At 42.8% G+C, this 20,265-nt stretch overlaps 2 protein-coding genes across 3 annotated transcripts in view; one reads left to right on the forward strand and one right to left on the reverse strand.

The window, feature by feature from the left end:
* tubgcp5 (tubulin gamma complex associated protein 5) overlaps nt 1-381 on the forward strand; it is an 11,780-nt gene extending 11,399 nt beyond the window's left edge. Inside the window, exon 12 of the mRNA XM_087133876.1 lies at nt 349-381. Coding sequence (XP_086990002.1) covers nt 349-381 — 33 coding nt within the window. The remainder of the gene's footprint in view (nt 1-348) is intronic.
* LOC110979538 (tudor domain-containing protein 7-like) overlaps nt 1-20,265 on the reverse strand; it is a 30,461-nt gene continuing 10,196 nt past the window's right edge. Inside the window, exons 2-14 of one of the 2 annotated variants that reach the window (XM_087132573.1) lie at nt 19,232-19,351; nt 17,307-17,412; nt 16,641-16,743; nt 13,536-14,181; nt 10,176-10,300; nt 8,752-8,882; nt 7,155-7,319; nt 5,369-6,844; nt 3,043-3,397; nt 2,785-2,937; nt 2,346-2,441; nt 1,913-2,028; nt 1-510 (exon numbers count right to left, since the gene is read on the reverse strand). In XM_087132573.1, the coding sequence (XP_086988699.1) occupies nt 429-510; nt 1,913-2,028; nt 2,346-2,441; nt 2,785-2,937; nt 3,043-3,397; nt 5,369-6,844; nt 7,155-7,319; nt 8,752-8,882; nt 10,176-10,300; nt 13,536-14,181; nt 16,641-16,743; nt 17,307-17,412; nt 19,232-19,351 (3,674 nt within the window). In that variant the 3' untranslated portion in view covers nt 1-428. The remainder of the gene's footprint in view (nt 511-1,912; nt 2,029-2,345; nt 2,442-2,784; nt 2,938-3,042; nt 3,398-5,368; nt 6,845-7,154; nt 7,320-8,751; nt 8,883-10,175; nt 10,301-13,535; nt 14,182-16,640; nt 16,744-17,306; nt 17,413-19,231; nt 19,352-20,265) is intronic. The other variant, XM_087132574.1, reaches the window with a different exon arrangement.

Below are 20,265 nucleotides of genomic sequence, written 5' to 3' on the forward strand. Positions count from 1 at the left end.
GAAGTAATTAACCTGCACTATTTTTTTTTTTTTTTGCATAATCATTAAAGCCAATTTGTGCTTTAAGAAAACCTGTCACCGACCTACACATTTACAGTACTTTTATCATGTCTGAAATAAACTTAGATTTAACTTAAAGTATGTGTTACCTTAAAAATAACCTGTACATGTAACAAATTTACAGCAAACAGAATGACTTTAAAAAACACCACTTGCGGAATCATGTCATTTCGAGCACACTTGGACGCACCAAGCTCAACAGCAAAGATTCTTAGAAATCCCAGAGCTCTCTGGCAAACCACCCTGCACCCAATATTCAACCCAGGGATATCCCCTTTTGATACCTAGGAAGGGTACTTTGCATGGTACCTAGGTTGCTGATGTGGGTGAGTGCTTCACTGGCAGGAATGAGCCTCTATATAAAGCCTCTATATACCTGCAGTCATGCACTGTTCCAGTACAGAGACATCGGAGTCATCAAAGAGTTCCATCACAATGCAATCACCATCCCTGACGAAAAGAAAAATGTACAACTTCATGAGAGATATAAAGGACAAGAAGAACTTCCGCTTTGATGGCGGCCAACTACTCATTATCTCTTAACCACACAGCTTCAGGGAGCCCGGTGTACTGGAGCTGTTGGCCGTATATGCATGGCCAGGGTGCCCAATTTCGGACTTAAGACCAAGCTGCTGGGAATTGCCAAAAATTTTCAGCACAGAATGCTGGCATTAGTGGAGATAATCCGTCACTGTCTTGAAACAGTATACAGTACCACTCCGTGCGGCACTCAGCGCCCACGGATTATCAGATGGGACAAAAGTGCTTCAGCACACTAATCTAGCCACATTTGTCAAGACTGGCCAATCTCAGCCCTGCACAATTGTGGGCTCCCTTTACTTGGTGGCAGGCCTGGCTGCAATACCCAAGCATTAACCACTTCGTGCCGGGGCATTTTTCAACGTTGAGGATGCTGGGCCGGCATGACTATCATTTTTTCCGTTTTCAAAATCCTTCAACAATTCATCATTCATTTAACAGTCGTTTATAGCCGCACGGAGTAATCTTTAGGCACTACTCTAAGTTGACAGGTGACCTTCATTGACACCCAAATATTTCAGCCAGGCCTGCAGCCTTGTAAACAGAGCCCAGATTGTGCGGTGTTATACAACTGTCTTTTGTTCACGAACCTGGCTCAGTGCACTGCTGACCTCTTTTCAATAGGGGCCAGATTAGCATGCAGCGGTGCTGTGTGGCTCATCGCTGCGGTGGTGGAGAGCTTTTGTCCCCGGTGGTAATCCGCTTGCTCTAAATACCCCCCTGGTATACGGTTTCAAAATAACGCTGGATTATCACCACTTTTGAGAGTGAAAAATGCCGGTAATGCCCAGCAGCCTAGTCTTTTGTTCGGAGTATGGTCTTTTGTTACAGGGCCCTGTTTCCTTTGTCCGAGTTCGGAGACCCCGGCCACACATATAAACCATACGGCTCCGATTTCGGAGTCCCCGGCTGGTAGTGGTTAATGAAGATTTCCCGTCAGATAAGAATAGCTACTAGACAGTCATTCATGTGGGTTGTAAGCATCCAGCAAATGAAGTTATGAATTTTTGGAAGAATTTTGAAAATGGAAAATCATGAAACATCGCCCAGCAACTCGTCCCACGTGCAAACTCTACCTGGCAGGAAGTGGTTAAAAACCTATTCTGTAGTTTTGCTTTGTAAACTGCTACACTGAGCTTGTTTTAACAAAGTTTAATAAGACTATCACAGAGCAAAGCACAGTGTATAATGCATCGGGGGGGAAACAAAGCTCAGAGTTTCCAAGCTTACTACATACAAAAATTAATTGAATAAAAATGAATAAGGAGACAGGTAACACTGGCAATGACACAAAAAATGTTCAAAAACGGACCTGGAGGTGATTTCTGCCAGCAGACTTTTACCCAGAGCCAGCTGGCAGAACATCTGCAGGGCAGTCTGGTCATCGTTGGCAACCTGCTCACAACCAGTCAACTTGCAGCGAACCACCTGGACAACGGATGGTAAGATTACACTTTACAAGTTCCACGCAGTCAGCATATTGTCTTGGTGATAGTACTGCTTCCTCTTTGGCCTGCCCTTTCCCCCGTTAGTTGCAAAGTTTAATTATAAAAAAAAATCCAAATTTTCAAATCCATCCAATGATGTGAAAATAATTTCCTTTTACATGCCAGAGAATTAGCAAAAGAGTAAAACAACAGATTCCATGTGAAATAATCTCTTATCTTCAAAACAAAAAGTAGGGTTCCCATTTTCCTCAGCCTAATTGATAATCTGTCAAACTATAACATCATTGGCCTACTTACTTGGAAGGGAAGTTGCAGGAAAGTTTCAGATAGAGGTCTGAGAGAAGTGATGTCTGCCGTCTCCAAATCACCGTGGTCCAGCAGAAAACATTGCACCTGTGAATTAATCACAATTCGGTACCATGATGAAACTGTACACAACTCTGTTGGAGGGAAGTAGCCCAAAAAGGGGCCTTCCTTTTAAGTGCACCCCCATGTGCCCCCGACAGACTCAGCTTCTTTCACTGTATCTCCTTGAACCCAAATTACACCCCAAGTAGAGCAGTGTGGAACAATCAGTGCACCCCAGTGTGCTCCCGGACAGTTATACCCAACCTCCTCTTTCACCTTATGCCCTTGGAACCTAGTATTCACATCAACTACAGCAGACAGAGGGACAGACAGGCAGCTCCGTATGCCCCCTCCCCAGTTCAGATGTGAATAGCATCACTGCTTTCACCTTGTCTCCTTCGACGGACTTGACCTCCACCCTTAACCACTCGCGGTTGAACTCGGCCGCGTAGCAGTCTCCTGCCTCAGGGGGCTCCGTCAGAGTCCAGGTGCAGCACTGGTAGAAGGTCCTCATCTCCTCCTCCAAGATGATCAACTGCTCCTGGAAAGTGAAAAAAAAAAACAGTCAGCATCTTGACAATCAACAAAGTGAATTGCCCGAAAATTTCCACATGGAAAGCAAGTGCAGACCAACCACTTTCCTCACCGAATACTCATCTCCGATGAGTATGACCCAGAAGTCAGACAAACTTGTGATGTATGCCACGTACACATCCCACTCATTCTCCTCTGGCAACTGCAAACTGGGTACACCGGGCACTTCCAAGGTGGATAAGACCAATCCCCCGCGTGGTTCACTGGGTGTCTCTTCTGTGGATGCACTGGCAGGTGACTGGGTCTCAGCAAGCCGCACACCGACAAGGCTGTGAGTAATTCCTGCAGCATCAGAATCCTGGGGTGGAGTGTTCCTCGGCAGCTGATCGTCAGGTGCACTGGGGTTGCCCCCTGGTAATGACACACCTGGGGAAGCTGTTCTGGGGGAGAGGTTGTCAGAGGATCCCCTATTCGAAAGGAATGAAGATCAACAAAGTGGGAAGTTAAATTCATGTGCATCAACAAATTTCGTACTGATGTTCAGCTTTAAATTCTGAACCAAATACATATAACATAATGCAAACAAAACGCAAACTAGCAGATCACCCCCAAAAACACAATAAACGTGCACAGAGCAAAAAGTAGTCAAGACTTTTCTGGAGATTTAAAGGGCAGACGTCCTGCAAACACGATGGAAATATCAATATATTTTCCACTTTCACCCAAAAAACTTTCAAATTGCATCTCACAAAATATTCCTTCTCCTGTAAAATGTTTTTTTAAAGTAAGGTGAAAATAAATTAAAATCCTAGATTAAACTGTAAAAATGACATGGTTGTTAGGATTAGTCAAACATTCTGGGGCAAAAATGAGACCACAAACGCGGTGAACAAATGCAAAAGACAGCAACAGCCAGAATTTTCAGAAATTAAAAAAAATTAGACTCGAATCTAGTCATTAACCACTTCCTGCCGGGGCAGTTATCAATGTTGATGATGCTGGGCCGGGATATTTATCATTTTTTTCTGTTCTCAAAATTCTTTAAAAATTCCTATCTTCATTTACTGGACACTTTAATACAAACAAGTGAAGGACTGTCTCATGGCCCCTCTAGCCTGACAGACAAAATCTACTGACACCCGAGTATTTCAGCCAAGCCTGCAGCCTTGTAAAAAGAGCCCAGATTTTGCAGTGTTATCTAACTTTCTTTTGTTCACGAATCTGGCTCAGTGCCATTGCTGACCTCTTTTCAATAGGGTCCAGATTAGCACGCAGCCGTGCTGTGTGGCTCATAACTGCAGTGTTAATCCGCTCTCTCCAAATGCTCGAAGCCGTGGTATACTATATCAAAACAAGGCTGGATTATCTCCACTTTTGAGAGTGAAAAAATGTCAGTAATGCCCAGCAGCCTGGTCTTTTGTTCCGAGTACGGACTTTTGTTACAAGGCCCTGTTCCCTTTGTCTGAGTTCGGAGACCCCAACCACACATATAAAGCATACGTGTCCAGATCCTAAATTCCGGCAGGAAGTGGTTAAGAACAATGGTGGTAGCTTTGTAACACAATGACAGGCGTGTTCACAGAGGGAGCATTTGGGAGAAAAGAGGTGATTTTTTTTCACTGCACAAATCTTCAGGAACAAAGTTGGCACAGTGGTCTGAAAATGTCAGCCACAATGATGACCAGCCAAGTGGAGTAGACGCTGCAATGTTGACATCTTTTTGGTGAGATGTCACTCAACGCCTTCCAAGCCACACCCGCAACTGTGAGGGAAACTTTTTACACTGAAGTGCCTTCGCTATAAATCCAACCTTCCCCAACTTGTAACAGCACAAGGCTTTTTGTAAGCCATCAGGATGATACACAAAGTACATATCTAGACAGGTGCAACCAATGTGAACACACCAAGAATAGTGCACCAAGAATAGTGACAACCAACTGATAACAATGCTATGAAAACTAAAAACTGCCAGGAACAATGGGAAGCAAACTTTGCTGTGCAAATGCTTAGAGCTGGTCACACCAGAATGATAACAAAGACATTGAAAGTAGAAAAGACAGCACCAATGGTTTTCTACACTGCATTTGGCTAATTCAAGGGTGGTTTGTACTATGAAACAAAATTAAAGAGAATTTCTAGATGTATGATGGAACTTATGTCATACAATGAACTTTTAGGCTGGTTGTTCACATCCAGTGTTGACAAATTTCATGATTGACCACTCACACTGGGTAAAGCGCATGAACAGTTTATGCTATGGCACAAGAGGTGTAAGACTTCACAGGCACTGATGTAATCAGTCTCATCAAGATATACCATGACCATTTTATCATCGTTCTAGCTGTGACCGGTGCTCAACAATCATAAATTACATAGAACTAGGACGACTTCAATTTTGGATTTAATTTGTAGTGGAGATGGATGTACGCGTGGCCAACCTGGGACAGCCTGGTGCAGGGGCCACCTTCTGCTGCCACCTTGTGAAGCCCTGACCACAAGGCAAATTTGTATCATTCTGGCCTCCAATCTGGGTCAAGTTCTTTGGTTGAGATGCTGACACATCATCTTTGCCGATCCTTGATACAGACTCCGGGGTCTGCGCCGGGAGGTTTGGCATCTCCTCCTGATCCACCTTCTTGAGGCGCTTTGTTTCCAGCTTCATTTTCAACTGTCTCTGGTTCATCAGCAGCTCTTTTAGAGCTGCCTTCCTGGCTTCCAACTTACTCCGCCCTTTGCCAACTCCAATGACCGACCCAGCAATGAAGCAGACACTGACAAGTGGATGCTTCCCAGAGCCCAAATCCTTGACGGTCTCATAGATGGCAGTTCGGCCAAAGGTCTCCCGGAGGATTTGCCGGATCTCCAGGTCCAAGGCTCTCTGTGAGGGTGCTGTGGCCATGTCACTTTGGATGCCTCTTGCCAACTTGAGATTGTCATCTGTTTCCCCTGTGGTTGCTGTTGGAGTGGACTGCATGTCGCCTCTTGAGTGAGTATACCCATGTAATGTGAGCCCAATTCTCTCCGCCCTCAATTTTAGAATCTCGTCTTGTGTAGCCACTGACGAAGAATTCAAGCCTGTTCTGTGTTCTTGTACATCTGGAAAGCTTTGGTCAGTCTTCCAAGCTGCTTCCAGATCAACACTGACTTCTCGAGTTGAGGATAGCTTGCTAGGGATGCAATCATTCTTTGGTACCTGAGAACTATGTTTTCCATCTTGCAGCTGCTGCAAGGTTTTAGAATTGAAAACGCAGAACCTTTCAACTCTGCGTGGAGAGAAGGATAAACTCATAAGAGGTGCTGCTTTTGAAGATTCTTCTTCCTCAGGAGTTGTTTTGAGACAGAAACGAGCTGCCCTTGCTTCCAATCTCTCATCTTGGGTCAGATGTGCAGTCCGCCGGGCCACACTGACAGTTGGAACAAGTCTCTGATTTTGCTGGTCGACCCAGTCATCCGAAGGCTTCCACGACCGCCTCTTCAACCAACTGGCCACACATTTGGGCACTTTACAGCCATCGTCACGCTCTACCAAGGTGCAGTTGCACAACCCGGCCTGATGCTCGACTCTCAAGTACAGCTCCTCACAACCTGTGACAGCCTGAGGTAACTCGCCTGGCATTATGTTCCACCGGTAAAGAACGTTGGCTGATGCCCCTTCCATTGCAGCCTTCTCCGTAACGCCATAAGCTATGCCAACTTGTGGCCCAGCAGTGCAACGCACAACATGATATGAATTTCCGTGAAGGATGACATAATCCGTTTTGTAATTGAGTTGCACGTTCTGTCGCTGGCACACAGCCTGCAGTATGCTTGTCATACTCAGGTCAGCAGGGCTGGAGTCTTGACGATTGGGGAAAGCTGTTGGGTGTGTGAGCTCAGCAAGCAAGGGGATTTCATAAGGCTCGGCTTTAGGGTAACTGAGATAGAATACAAATGGTGAGAAAATCTACATCATGAATAAGCTACTCATGCATGAGAAAAAATTTACGCCAAGCAACGGAATCTGCAACTAACAACAGAATCCAGAGTACAAATACCAATCGATCAGAATTTCATGACAGTCTGTAAATATGGACTGAAAACTTACATGAAGACTTTCACAGATGAACAATGTTCTCTTGCCCCAATCCCTCACCCCCCCCCAAAAAAATCACCATAATGTTGATAATTGTGGACTTTAATGACAAATTTGCTGTGACATGGCACAACTTCAATATTTGTACAAACCTCCGTAACGACCCATTTCCAGTCTGGTTCTCCTTCTCAGCGGCCCCTCCTACCTCCGGATGATCTCTAGGGCCAAGGGTCACTGACCTTTGTGTTGTCTTTGATACAGAAGAGTCACCAAGGCACACTGTCAGCTTGGGATAAAGGATGACACTGCCCATGATACTAGGATAAGAAAGGTGAGAAAAACTTACTTCTAGCAGATATCACACAGGCCTCTCCTCACAGGAGCAATCTACCACCTCATACAAGGCTCATTTCACAGAATGTCCATACACCTCTGAAATCTGCTACTGATGATGATGGGGAGGCTGGGTGCAAAAAAAGGACACTGTCTTGGCTAAGACAAACCGAAGACATAGACACTCCAGCTAAGTCGGCACTCTCGGGACTCAAGAAATTATGACAACTTACACAAATGCACACTTGTGCTGTAAGTCATCATTTTGCTGACTTAAACGTACACATGTAGTGCCTATGTACATTGTGCATTATGATTCCTTGCACTAATTCTATAGCTTTGATTTACCCTGGTTTATTTCTACCTCCATGGTCAATCCCAGCAAATTTGTTCTCGATTAGTATCCTCAGCGCTGCAAATTCCATAATTGACCATGTGCCCCTAAGGACGAAGCAAGGACGGCAAGCCACTTGCATATCACATCACAACTCGACAGTGCAGTACGTATGCGATACAGTTACGGCACAGAAAACATACACTCATCCGCACACGCATTGGTTATGTTCGTTCAATAAGGCGACCCCCAAAATAGACAGAGCGCACACGTGTAGCACTAGAGGGGTTACTGGTATTGATGTACTCATGCTGGCCAACAATCAACCACAGCCTGTGCTGCTAATAAACAGACATCAGTCAAGCAGTGTGGGAATTGCCACCTGACCCTTCTTGGCAACCATGGCAAGGGAAGCTGATACCAAAGCAAATATTTTTAAAATGCCCACTTACACAAAGGAATTTTTGTAATTTCGTGGAAAAGGAACCAAGAAAAATATGCCTATTTATATGAAATGACTTATTAATGCCGACTTAGAAATGCAATGCAATGGAAATGCAACGCATTACAGACGATCAGAACTTTGTCAAAAGGCCGACTTAGACAATATGACGAGTTACGTGATGCCGACTTAGCCGGAGTTTACTATATATCCAATTCAGGCAGCATCCAAATGATATGGCAATAGCTCAAAATAACAAGCATCTATGAAACTACAATCAGCAGCCAAGTTGTTTGGACACAGCCTTAGGCTCAGATACGTACTGCAAAAGATCTATTCTAATGCATTTGTAAGATTCTAACAACACTAATTGCGCATCAATTGATATTTATCAGTATACTGGCCACTTGAAGTCAGCTCTTATCTTATAGGCATACAAGTAGCACCGAAAAGTTCTGGGCTCAAAGTTCTTCTGTCTTTCAGGTATTCGAAAAGTCACTTGCTACATCACACTAGTCAACAACTGTTAAATGGTCTGTTGGTGTAAACCTACTGACAGCCTGTTTGACATTGGGTGCAACACAGGGGCAAGGCTCAACCAAGCCTGGCAGGTGAAAGGGCCCATCTATCCCCACGTTACCTTTCCCTCTGGATGAGGTTGTGTTGTGCCATCGTACCAATAACGCCTGGGTCCAGTGTTTGGTCAAACACTTTCTTGTGCATGTCACACAAAGCACTGGCCCAAATGCCATTTGGCTTCTCCTTTAGAACCTATGAGTATAAGCACAAAAATCTAAATTTATGAAGAGCAGCCAAGAACTCCAATTTACATTTAAATCCAGTCAATTTATTGCAACAAGTCAGGTGTGTTTACAAAGACAAATGGCCTGCCCCAAATGAAATCCCCTAACCACGATTCAATAGAGCAAACTGTAGTAAAACAGGCGAACATGAAACAGTTTTGTTGACATTTGAATATTAACCAATAAAATATGGGGATTAAGAGTATTTGGAAAAATCCAGGTATGAGAAAATAATGGAAAAAGAAGTTCAAGTTCCTGAAGTTATCGCGCTGACGAGAATTCTATTGTTTTAGCTTAATTGACCTTTGACCTCATTGTCTTATTCACTTATTATCATATTGTAATTGGCACTAAATGCACTGTTGGATATAAATATAAATAAATATGTACATAAACCAAATACGTTTGCCATCGCCATTTTCCCTGAAGCATGAAATTGTAGTGCACAATGGATCACTTTCTGAATTTCACACAACCAAGGTTGGCAAAGAAGTTACAAATCAGCAAATTGACTCTGGCACACCACACCGCCCAAAAATTCCTTTGCTATGCCACTGTTCAGGAGTGGTCTCTGCTTCAAAACAGTGAAGTGATGCGTAGTTTTTATGCCACAGGTAAGCCATTTATCACAAGGTCCGACTACCTATCCTCAAGTCCTGAAGCCTTGTAAAAAGAGCCCAGATTGTGCAGTATTGTATAACTGTCTTTTGTTCACGAAACTGCCACAGTGTGCTGCTGACCTCTTTTCAATAGGGGCCAGATTAGCATGCAGCGGTTCTGTGTGGCTCATCGCTGCGGTGGTGGAGCGCTTTTATCCCTGGTGGTAATCCACTCGCTCCAAATGCCCCATACCCTAGTATACGATTTCAAAACAAGGCTAGATCATCACTTTTGAGAGTGAAAAATGTCGGTAATGCCCAGCAGCCTGGTCTTTTGTTTCAGGGCCCTGTTTCCTTTTTCCTGTTTCCAAGTTTGGAGACCCCGGCCACGCAAATAAAGCATACCGGTACGTCTCCGATTCCAGAGTCCCCAGCAGGAAGTGGTTAAGCTGTATACTCCCCAGAGAGCTGCATGGAGTGTCTGACATACTTGATATGAAAGATGAACAGCGATGATGACATGACAGCATCAAAAGCAGCTTTACTAACGTTCTATAAGAATGCACCTGGAGTGCACCAAACACCACTTCTTTTTCATCAGTTCTTGGGCCAAGAATTGTCTATCCCAGCACTGACAAATTCCACGACTGACCCTCAATTACCTTCTGAATCCAGTCTGATGTTGTTCTGTCGATCTGTACATCACCCGAGAAGTTTCCTGATGGACTGGTGTGAACCACAGGTGCAGATGTCTTATTAGGCTCACCATCCTGGTTGTCATAGTGATCTAAGTGGGTTCCAGACAAAGAAGTGTCAATAGCAAGTGCCGCTGGCTTTATCCAAAAATCTTAACCGGGAAAAATCATATTTTCAGTTTTGTCAGAGCTCGACCTCAGCACAGCAGGCCTGCAGCAGGCTAGTAAAATCCACCACTTTGCTAGCCCGGCGGACAAGTAAAAAAACCTTAGTGGGTAGCTGTGGCAGGCATGCAGCTCACCATTGAGCTGAGTTATTGTACATTCAAAACAGTTCCAACATCAAACATGTTCTTGATTAAAGTGCACTGTACAAGAGGAATAAATAGAGAGTTGTAATAAAACATGTATTACACTGTAATTAACCACTTCGCGTCTGGGACTCCGGTTTCGGCGACATACCCGGTATGCTTGATACACGTGGCCGGGGTCTTCAAAATCGGACAAAAGGAACTGGGCACTGTAACAAAAAAACGTACTCCAAACAATAGACCAGGCTGCTGGGCATTACCAACATTTTTCACTCTCAAAAGTGGAGATAATCCAGCCTTGTTCTGAAACAGTATATCACGGTTTTGGGCATTTAGAGCGAGCAGATTACCACCAGGGACAGAAAATGCTCTGCCACCGCAGCAACGAGCCACACAGTACCGCTGCACGCTAATCTGGCCCCTATTGAAAAGAGGTCAGCAGTGCACTGTTCCAGTTTTGGGAACAAAAGAATATTACATAACACTGCACAACCTGGGCTCTTTTTACAAGGCTGCAGGCCTGGCTGAAATACTTGGCCGTCAATTAACGTCACCTGTCAACTTAGAGTAGTGCCTGAAGATTACTGCCTGTGGGTATAAACGTCCGTTAAATGAAATGATGAATTTGTAATGAATTTTGAAAACAAAAAAAATGATAATTATACCGGCCCAGCATCATTAAGATTTATAACTAACCCGGCGCGAAGTGGTTAAGAAGAACGAAGCAGAAAATTGATAAACATCATCAAATCAATAGCTGCAATGTACTGCGTGGTCACTGTCACGAGAGCCCAGCATACATAATGTAAGTACATTAATATTTTGGTTGGTGACCGACTAAAGAGATGCAACTTTATGTACACAGTCAAGGAAACTAGTCAAATTTTGGGGAGGACAAGAGATCACAGGACATGGCCTGTTTAATGGTTTGAGCAGGAAACAGACTTTTGGGTCATTCCATGTCAAGTCACACACCCTCCCCAGTGACACCTCTTCAATTTACCTGATTTTTATTTTTAGGGCCAGAATTCACATATATAACAATCTACAGGTCTGTACCTACATTAAAACAAAAGATATGGGCCTCAAATCATGGTCCAAAATTTAGTGTGCAATTCCCGGATCCAAAAAGTGGGCGTGGCACCCAAACTTTGCAGGGCCATAACTTGAAAACCGTTTGAGCTACGAAGGTCAAACTTGGGATTCTTTCATTTGACATCAAAAGGCACTAATAGAATAAAAATCAGGCAAAGGGGAGCGGGTTGGCGTCGTGGTTGTTTCCTCGCTTTGCACCAATGAGGCCTGGGTTCGAGTCCCAGCTTGGCCAAGGCTTTGTCCAGGCTTTAAGTGCATTTAGTTTCCAGTCCATACTCGCTCTCGCAGGTTTTCTCCGGGTACTCCGGTTTCCTCCTGCCTCTATAAAACTGGACCTTCTTCCTAGCTCCGTAATGTGATGCTGATTAAGAGTATGAATAAACGTACAGTTTATGGCACAAATAGCCCGAGTTGCTGAAAGCACCATTAAAGCAAAATAACAACAAAATCAGGCAAATTGAAGAGGTGTCACTGGGGAGGTTCTGGGAATTTGTGTGAAATGACATGGAATGACATTTTTTTAACTTTGGGAATTTAAAACTCCTAAATTTTACTTCCAAAAGGACGTGTGAAAACACACTTTAGTAATAAATGAATTTTATGGTAGTTTATAAGTTAGGTACATGTAGGGACATTTTTCTACAATCTTTTTCAAGCTCACTTTTTCAAACACCCACTGCTGTCGCATTCGTTCCGATCGGGCGGCATGAAAGGCACCACCCACAAAGAAAACTCAGGAATCAGGAATCTAAAATACTCCCCAACCGTAAAACCCAGAATTATCACTGCGCCTAATACCTGAAATACAACAGCACCTGTATGGAATGGGCTCATTGATTGACAAGTTTTTTCAAAATGCTTGTGCAAGTGACAGTGAGTTTTAAGTTGACTCTACATGTACTGTAATAACGGAGGCTTACTTCTGCAATCTTATCCCATTTTTAATATTTTCACTTTCTGTTCTGCTGTGTTTCAAAATGTGACAGAAACTGCAATAACTTTGTTCAGGATCTTAACTAAGTCAGTGGTACGAACTAAGCCAGCATTTAATTAATCTTGTTTTAAATTTAGTGAGGGCTAGTAAAAGTTGCTGTGGGCTAGGAACAAACTCAATTTACTAGTCCTGTGGGCGAGTACAAAACATTAAGTGCAAGGCCTGATTATTGAGATATAATCTGCTGATTTTAAGAAATGTCATCTAATCTAATGTCATACATGAATCTATCAGTCAATGACTCAAAATTGAGCAAGAGGGAAGAGGCAGCAGATAAATGACAGCAACAGGCTGTTATTTGCTTACCAACAGATATCTAATGTTAAGGTGTGGAATTTATTGCAATGTAAGGCAGGTAAGCCCTTCAGGGGCCTTCAGTATCTGGTATAATGTGCCTGATACGAACAGTCGACCATGTAAGGGAGCGTTTCATAATTGTTGAAGGCGGTATTTACTGCGGTGCCGCTGTTTTTTTTAGCAGCACCACACTAGTTACCCGAAAGGGTTTAATGCTGGTACCGCAAAAATACAGCGGTACCACAGTAAATACCGCCTTCTGTAATTATGAAATGTTCCCTAACATCAGGGCATTTCATATGTCAAATGCCCAATGAGTCTAAAATGTCTAATGGGTCGAATACATGTATGTCTGATCTGTCAACAGTGTCAAATATTGATGGGTTGATGGGTCCCGAAGGGTTTTAGTGGTATAGTGAATACTATACACATGCAGGAACAATTGATAAAACCACAAACATGTGACTCTATTCTCAAACCTGGAAAATCTTCTGAGCAATTTGTCTGGAATGTAATTCAGAAGTAGGGAACCTACGGCTGTGAAGAGAAAAATTGTGCAGCCCAGCCAAAATAAATCAATACTGTCTCCGCAATAACTCTGCGATGTTGAACTGGGAGGAAGTGCCTCACCTTGGACACCTGTTGTTGGTGACATCAACTTCTTAAAACGAGGTGGCACATCGAAGTTGGCTGACCACTCTTGCTTCTTTCCCTTGGCAAATTTGGTCTTGGGTCTGTTGCCGGACCTGTCCTTTTGGCAGCTGTCATTCTCCACCGTGATGTAAATATTCTCATAAGTTGCCGACTGGCCTGTCTGATTGGCTGCTTCATCAGGCTGACCCTGCAGGTCGTCTGCCAGGGTGGAACTGGCCAGCTGCTTGTTGCGCTTTGCGCCAAGTTTGCCAGACCATGGTCTAGGGGCCGGCTGCTGAGTTGTCAATGCAGCCTCGTTTGATGATGCTGCAGACTGATAGACTGTCGATGCAGAGTGCTGCTTCGGTTTAGAAGAGTTTGCTGAGAATGAACTGTTTGTGGGCTTAGTGGACAGCTGCTTAGTTGGGGGAGTCTGTTTCGGAGGGCCACTGGACACCCAGTTAATGGACTGCTGACCCGGTCGGGCATAGTTCTGTTGCTTGAGAAACCTCACTTGCTGGGGAGCCTGCTTACTGGCTTGGAACTTGGGCCTGATTGGCCGGGGTTTGTGGCTTGGGTTTGACTGGTACACAGGTTTGGCCAGACGAGCATTCGGTCTGCCTGGTTTTGCGGTGATGCCAGACTAGATGGAAAGACGAGCAGAGAAAAATACATTGAAAAATATGTGAAATGTAAACTCACCAGGCATTCTTCTTAGGAACATTCCTTGATCCTCCAAAATCCTCATTTTGCACAGACACCTCATGCAGCATTTGCTGAGCCAAAGATTTTCTGTTTTAAAAATGAGCATTTTTCATTTTGCCAAATCCCAAATTCCATTTCAGAAAGTCAAATTCTGTTTCATACCTTTAAGCATGAAAAAGGAGAGCAGGTTTTAAATTAAACCATGCATGGAAATTATTTACCTGACAATACTTCCTCCCCTTTCCAAAAAAAGACAAAAAGAAACATTGTTAAGAAATACTCTGCAATGTTTCTAACTATTTTTCTAATTTTCTGTAGTGAATATTAAAACAAAAATCCACACAATAAATGCGGCATCCCCCACCCCTTGATTTCCCACCAGCGTGATCGTCAAAAACTTGCTACGATCAAAGAACAATTCATCAGGCATGCAACTCTTCAATTTGAAAAAAGAGGAAAATATTCTTGCATACACAATTGCATGCGCGCAGCGCGAAGCCAGTTCGGCATGGGGTCCAGGTCCGCCTTAGGGCCCCGGAAAATTTTGAATTTTACATGCTCTGTGGTGCATTCTATGCAGTGTTTGGCCCCAGTTGAAGTGAAATTTGAGTGAAAGATATAAAAGCTTTTTATGGCATACTTTACATTAAAAACACACAAAATGCTTCTTATTTATGATTCTTATTGAATTTTCATTATGAGAGGTATATTCTGTGAAATAAACCTGTGACATAAAATTGATATTCCCAGTTCCCACCTGTCTAATGGGTCTTTCTTTTGGATGTTTTCAACCTTGTCATGTGATTTAATCTGACTCTCTAGGCGACCTTCACTGCAACCTCTAGTGCTCTAGATCATGCCTGATTCATGTGTCATTCCTGGTGTATAAAATCAGATTACATTTAAAGAAACCAGGAAATAGAAATATTTTTAACAAATTTACTAAAACCCTTGAAATTGCATCATTGGGTTTCAATTCACCTGATTTTAAATTTTAGTTTTGCAATTTTAACCCATATTTTGATGCTTTTTTGGTTTTTATACTATTTGCATATTCATGAACAGAACTATGATGTCATCTAAGGCACTGAATCTCAATGTCATGTTGCACTGATTTGTGCACATAAAATTTCTATATTTTTTCAACCACTGCGAAGGCAGATTTCATTTTCTTTAGCAATTTATTGCTGTGTACGTAAATGGCAATAATCCAGCAAAAATCTTTTTCACAGAAATGTTCCAAGATAGCAAATTTGGGGTTCACAATTTGCGCATGAAAACATCTAACTTGAACCACGTCTTGCTGGATTTACATCAAAGCAAAAGCTCCCTCACTTATCCAGAAATGCTTGGTCAATTTTTAATGTTTGAAAAAGTGCACTGTTCAGTTCACAAACCCCAACTCAAAAAAGATGTCAAACAGTCCTCATACACGTACATGAAAGAAGAGAGATACACAAAAAGTGATTCTAAGAAAAATTCAATTCCTGGATCCTTTAAATACAAGTACCGGTACATGTACAGTGAACTCACAGAGTAAGTCTTGCATGCAACAGTCATTGAATACAATATGTGATTACAACAGTGTTCTCATTAAATCTGAGCCTTAAAATGCATGTTAGTGACTGAAAACTTTGCTCTTCATCGAACACACCAAGGTACACCGAGCTTACTAGGTTTTGTTTAATCAAGAAATACATGTATGTACATGTAATTAGTCTTCCATTTTGACAACGGTTTCATTGTTTCGCCATGTGGTACTAGCCTTGTCCCACTGACTGAATTCCCCATATGTGCAATAAGCATACCTGTATGTGTGAGTATGAAGTTGTTTGCACCTTAATTTCATTACTAGCGGTACCACACGTACGGTGCACGTGTGAACAGCAAATGTACCGCACCACACCGCTGCGCTGTGCCAGCTGCCACTGAGCATTTGGGGTTCATGCAAGCCACGGCACTTGCAAGTATCAGTACCAGCATGAATGACACAACCATGTGATAGAGATGCAAGTTAGCATGTTTCCAGCATAATTTGTTCATTAAAGCTAGCATTTTAAGAGGGTTTGGTAGGCATTTATTTAGAGTACTTTGCGGAAACTTTTCTTTACTTTTCAAATCACTCTTAGTGGGAAATTTTGCAAATTCTGTTTCAAGCAGTGGACTCTGTTTCAAAGTGTTGATTCCGCAAATTCCATCTCTTTCCTGCAATCACGGAAAATCACTGGCTCTACATTTTTATTTTGTCGTACTTCAAGCTTCGAAGGAGGAATCCTGCGAATTCACGTGTCCAAAATGCCCACCAAGGTCTCCAAACAAGAAGACATCTGTCTGGTTAACACATGAAGTGGAGGAAAAGGACAGAATCTAAACTTTGGTTAAAGTTGCTCAACTTACCCCTTTGCCTTTCTTCTTGCCTTTTTGTCGGTTAACCAAGCTCCCAATACGTTGGGTTGAGTCATCTGTGACACACTTACAAAGAACCACTCCATCAGGACCCCTGCAGATTTATATAATGAAAAGTATTCTTTATTGAAGGGATGACACACCGAAATTTACAACCACACTGTCTTATACCCTTCAGGAACAGGGTGCGACATGCCCTGAGCTTTTGGATTCTCTTGATGGGAGCAAACATTTTGAAAACACTCAGAACTCAAATTAGTGCAATAATCAGAACTTACCTTCTGAGTGGCAGTTTCTATCCTGAGATATCAAATAGAAGAGAAACATGCCAAGCAAATTCAGCGTAATTGTTTTCTTCAGCTGAAAATAATTTTCAAAAATGTCCATCAGGCAAGGATGGATGTCTCGTTCAGATTTAACACTTCAACATCTTGTTCCCAGGATTTTTAAATCATGAGGAAAGGGCAATTGGGTTGGACTTTTTTACTTTCGTTCCTCCCAGAAGAAAGCAATAAGCGCCAGAATTCAGCTTCATTTTCGGGAAGACCTTTTAAGATTACCCAGAGAAATCCTGATTCCCCCAAAGCAACATTTACTCTGGATCAGGCCATGTAGACCTATCAAGATAAGTATTCCAAGTAATGAATGACTCCTTACCTGTGCAGAGACACAACATTTGGAATAGATCTCAGGAAGGCTTCAAGTGAGGCATATCCAAACTCCTTAAACGGCAATGATGTCCCAGTAAAGTCCCGGTAATCACCTGTGGTATTCAATGATTTAAGCGACACATCAAACCTAACCCTTTTGACTGTGTACAGAATAGTCTTTTGCAAGTTTCGACCAATTAACAGGCAAAAAAAAAAGAAAAAAAACGTTGCCAACCCTCAGGCTTATTTCAGGGGCGTGAAATCTCTGCTTTTTAGTTAAATGTGCCAAATTTCATTTTCCACTTTTCTGCCATCGACAGGCTGGATTTTCCTCATGCTTCTTCCATGCATAAGTGCTAATTGTCCATTGTTTTCTTTTTCTACTGACGCATCGCGATAGCCGGGTCAAACTTTGCACATCCTCGCTCGAACACCAATGATTACCAGAGCTCCATAATGCACGCAACTAAGTCTACTGTACATGCACATGTACAGTAGGTGCGTACAGTGATACACATCTGTGCGACTCAAAGCACAAGCCTTGTGTGTAAAAAGTATCCTGGGACCATCCAGTCATTGTGTTGTGATTGGCTGTCAATGAAACATCAATATTCATACATGTATGTGTCAGTGGGACTCACTACAGGCGTTCCTGCGCGAGCGGAAGTAGTGACTAATACTCTCCACTGTAACTCGTGGTAGCACACGTCTCACTGTGAATTTATAGCTTGAAATAAGCTTAGTACATTTTCGCTTTTGTAGAAAGAGGGTTTCGTGACAACTGGCACAGGGTGCAAAATGTTATTGTGTCATGCATAATCGCACAGGCTTTAGGTGCTCTATATGCATCATTTTGCAAGAGCTTTCAAACACATTTTGCACATTAACAAATTGTAGGTGGGACACAAATATATAACCTGTTCGAAAGGGCAATTTACATGAACTTGGATACAATTTTTGAAAAAACTGATCATCAAGTTATGAATCCGCGTTAAAAAATGTGGATGGAATACACCATTGACATCAAAATCACTTTTTCATTTTAAAAAAAATAATAATTTCCCCATCCAAAAATTTTTGACCCAACACTTTAGAAGGAAAAAAAAAAGATAATACCCACCTACCCAACCTTTTTTATTTTAAATAGGAAGCACAACTGTTATTTTGTGTAGCCTAATCCCACATATCCCGCAAAATGGCGGGTAGCAACTGATGAAAACAACTGCAAGGAACGTACAAGTACATAATTTCCGATACCGCAATAATAGAAACGACTGAAGAACATAAAGTGCCGCATAGGCTAGCGGCACATGATGGATAACTTCACTGCGAACACACGAAGAACGTTGTTATCACATGGGCGCCATTTGGCATATTTGGGTAGGAATACGCTATGCTAACGCAACAGACACTGGTGTGCCTGCGCCTAAGCATTAATGTTCGCACTCGGATGGCACCACGGTGAAAATGTTACACCCCAATTATAGCATACATACATGTAAGTCCCAACCAGTCCCAACTGTGGTGCTGCAGTTGGGCTGGCCCAATTATTGTTAAGCAATGTCTGTGGGAAATGTCTCAACATCATCCAAGTTAATGTGTCTCACACTTGACACAATTCATCTAAAATGTGGCACTTCATCTAGCCCTATGACCAATGACATGACAAGGGTAAACAATATGACTTTGGCACATGCTGGACCCATCATGCACACAGGACCTCTCTGCTGTAGTTGGGCCTGCCCAACTGTAGCACTCTAGTTGGGACAGGCCCAACTATGATTGGGACTGATGCTATAATTGGGGCTTAACAATAACACTTTTTGATCGAATCCTCCATCTTGCACTGCTACGCGGCGCTATACGATCTTTGGACATAACAGAGTAAACGGTAAAGTATGTCGAGTTACAACAACGACGTGTATACCGTGCCTTGCACTCTGTTGATGGCAACTCCGCCTTTTTCCGACAGCAATACTCCCCTCAGTGTACGGTTGACCATTTCTAACTTCGATGCCGAAGCCATGGTGAAACCACCCTGAAGCTGGTTGGCTTTTAAAGAACAAGAAACACTGAAAGTCTGTGAAAACTGACAATTAAACGATCTGAGCAAAAGTTGAGCAACTCGGTATGTACACTATCATTACAAGTACATGTACATGTACGGCGCGACGTCAAACACGCATGGTCAATTAAAAAACACGCAGCGCGCGTGACAAGGTCCGGTACCCAGGCGAAATCACGGCTCAATCAGAGATTTGCTTTGCAACACAAGTGTTAACCGTCGATCCGATGCGTCACCAGGCTGCACCATCGTCACCTCGTATGCGATTTGACGATTTGATTTTTACGTGGGCAGTTCTCCAATATTCGACTTGGGCTCCATCGCACTGAGGCTTCAGCTGTTTTTATACTTCTTGACTTTAAGGTTGTAAGAACAATAGTAAGTCTGAAAGTGCCCACAAAAATCAAGTAAGATGCAAAAGAGCCAAACATTAGAGTACTTTAATTTAAGTTACACCATTCTCCTCCAGGTCTATGGGTGCACTGAATCAATTCAAGCTCCATTGAAAATAGTGTAAAATCAACCAAGTTGGAGCCCCATGGCAGGCAACTGAAGTCCCTGAGGCCTCTCAAACAAAAAACAATGTGTTGTTTGGTTCTTCAGATTTAATTTGATTTTCAATTTTTAGTAGGTTAACCAATGATTTTTTTAATTATCCGCCCAAACAAACTCACCCCCCAAAAAGTGAATGTTGCCAAGTCTTCCCAGCGGCCATTTTTCAAGTGACATCCCTCACCTTCCTCGGGCTCCTCTGACTAATTTTGACAAAAATAGGCATACAGGCTGGAAGTTTAACTTTTGAGAACTAGATACCACGAGAATTATATTAAGTGGTTTGTACCCGTTAGCTGTGTTTGGCATTACATGTGACCTTTTTGGAAAGTGGCCGCCTGTAGATGAG

The sequence above is a fragment of the Acanthaster planci genome, linkage group LG02, assembly GCF_054643075.1.
Source record: "Acanthaster planci isolate LZ-2023a linkage group LG02, COTS_SCS, whole genome shotgun sequence".
NCBI classification, from domain to species: Eukaryota; Metazoa; Echinodermata; class Asteroidea; order Valvatida; family Acanthasteridae; genus Acanthaster; species Acanthaster planci.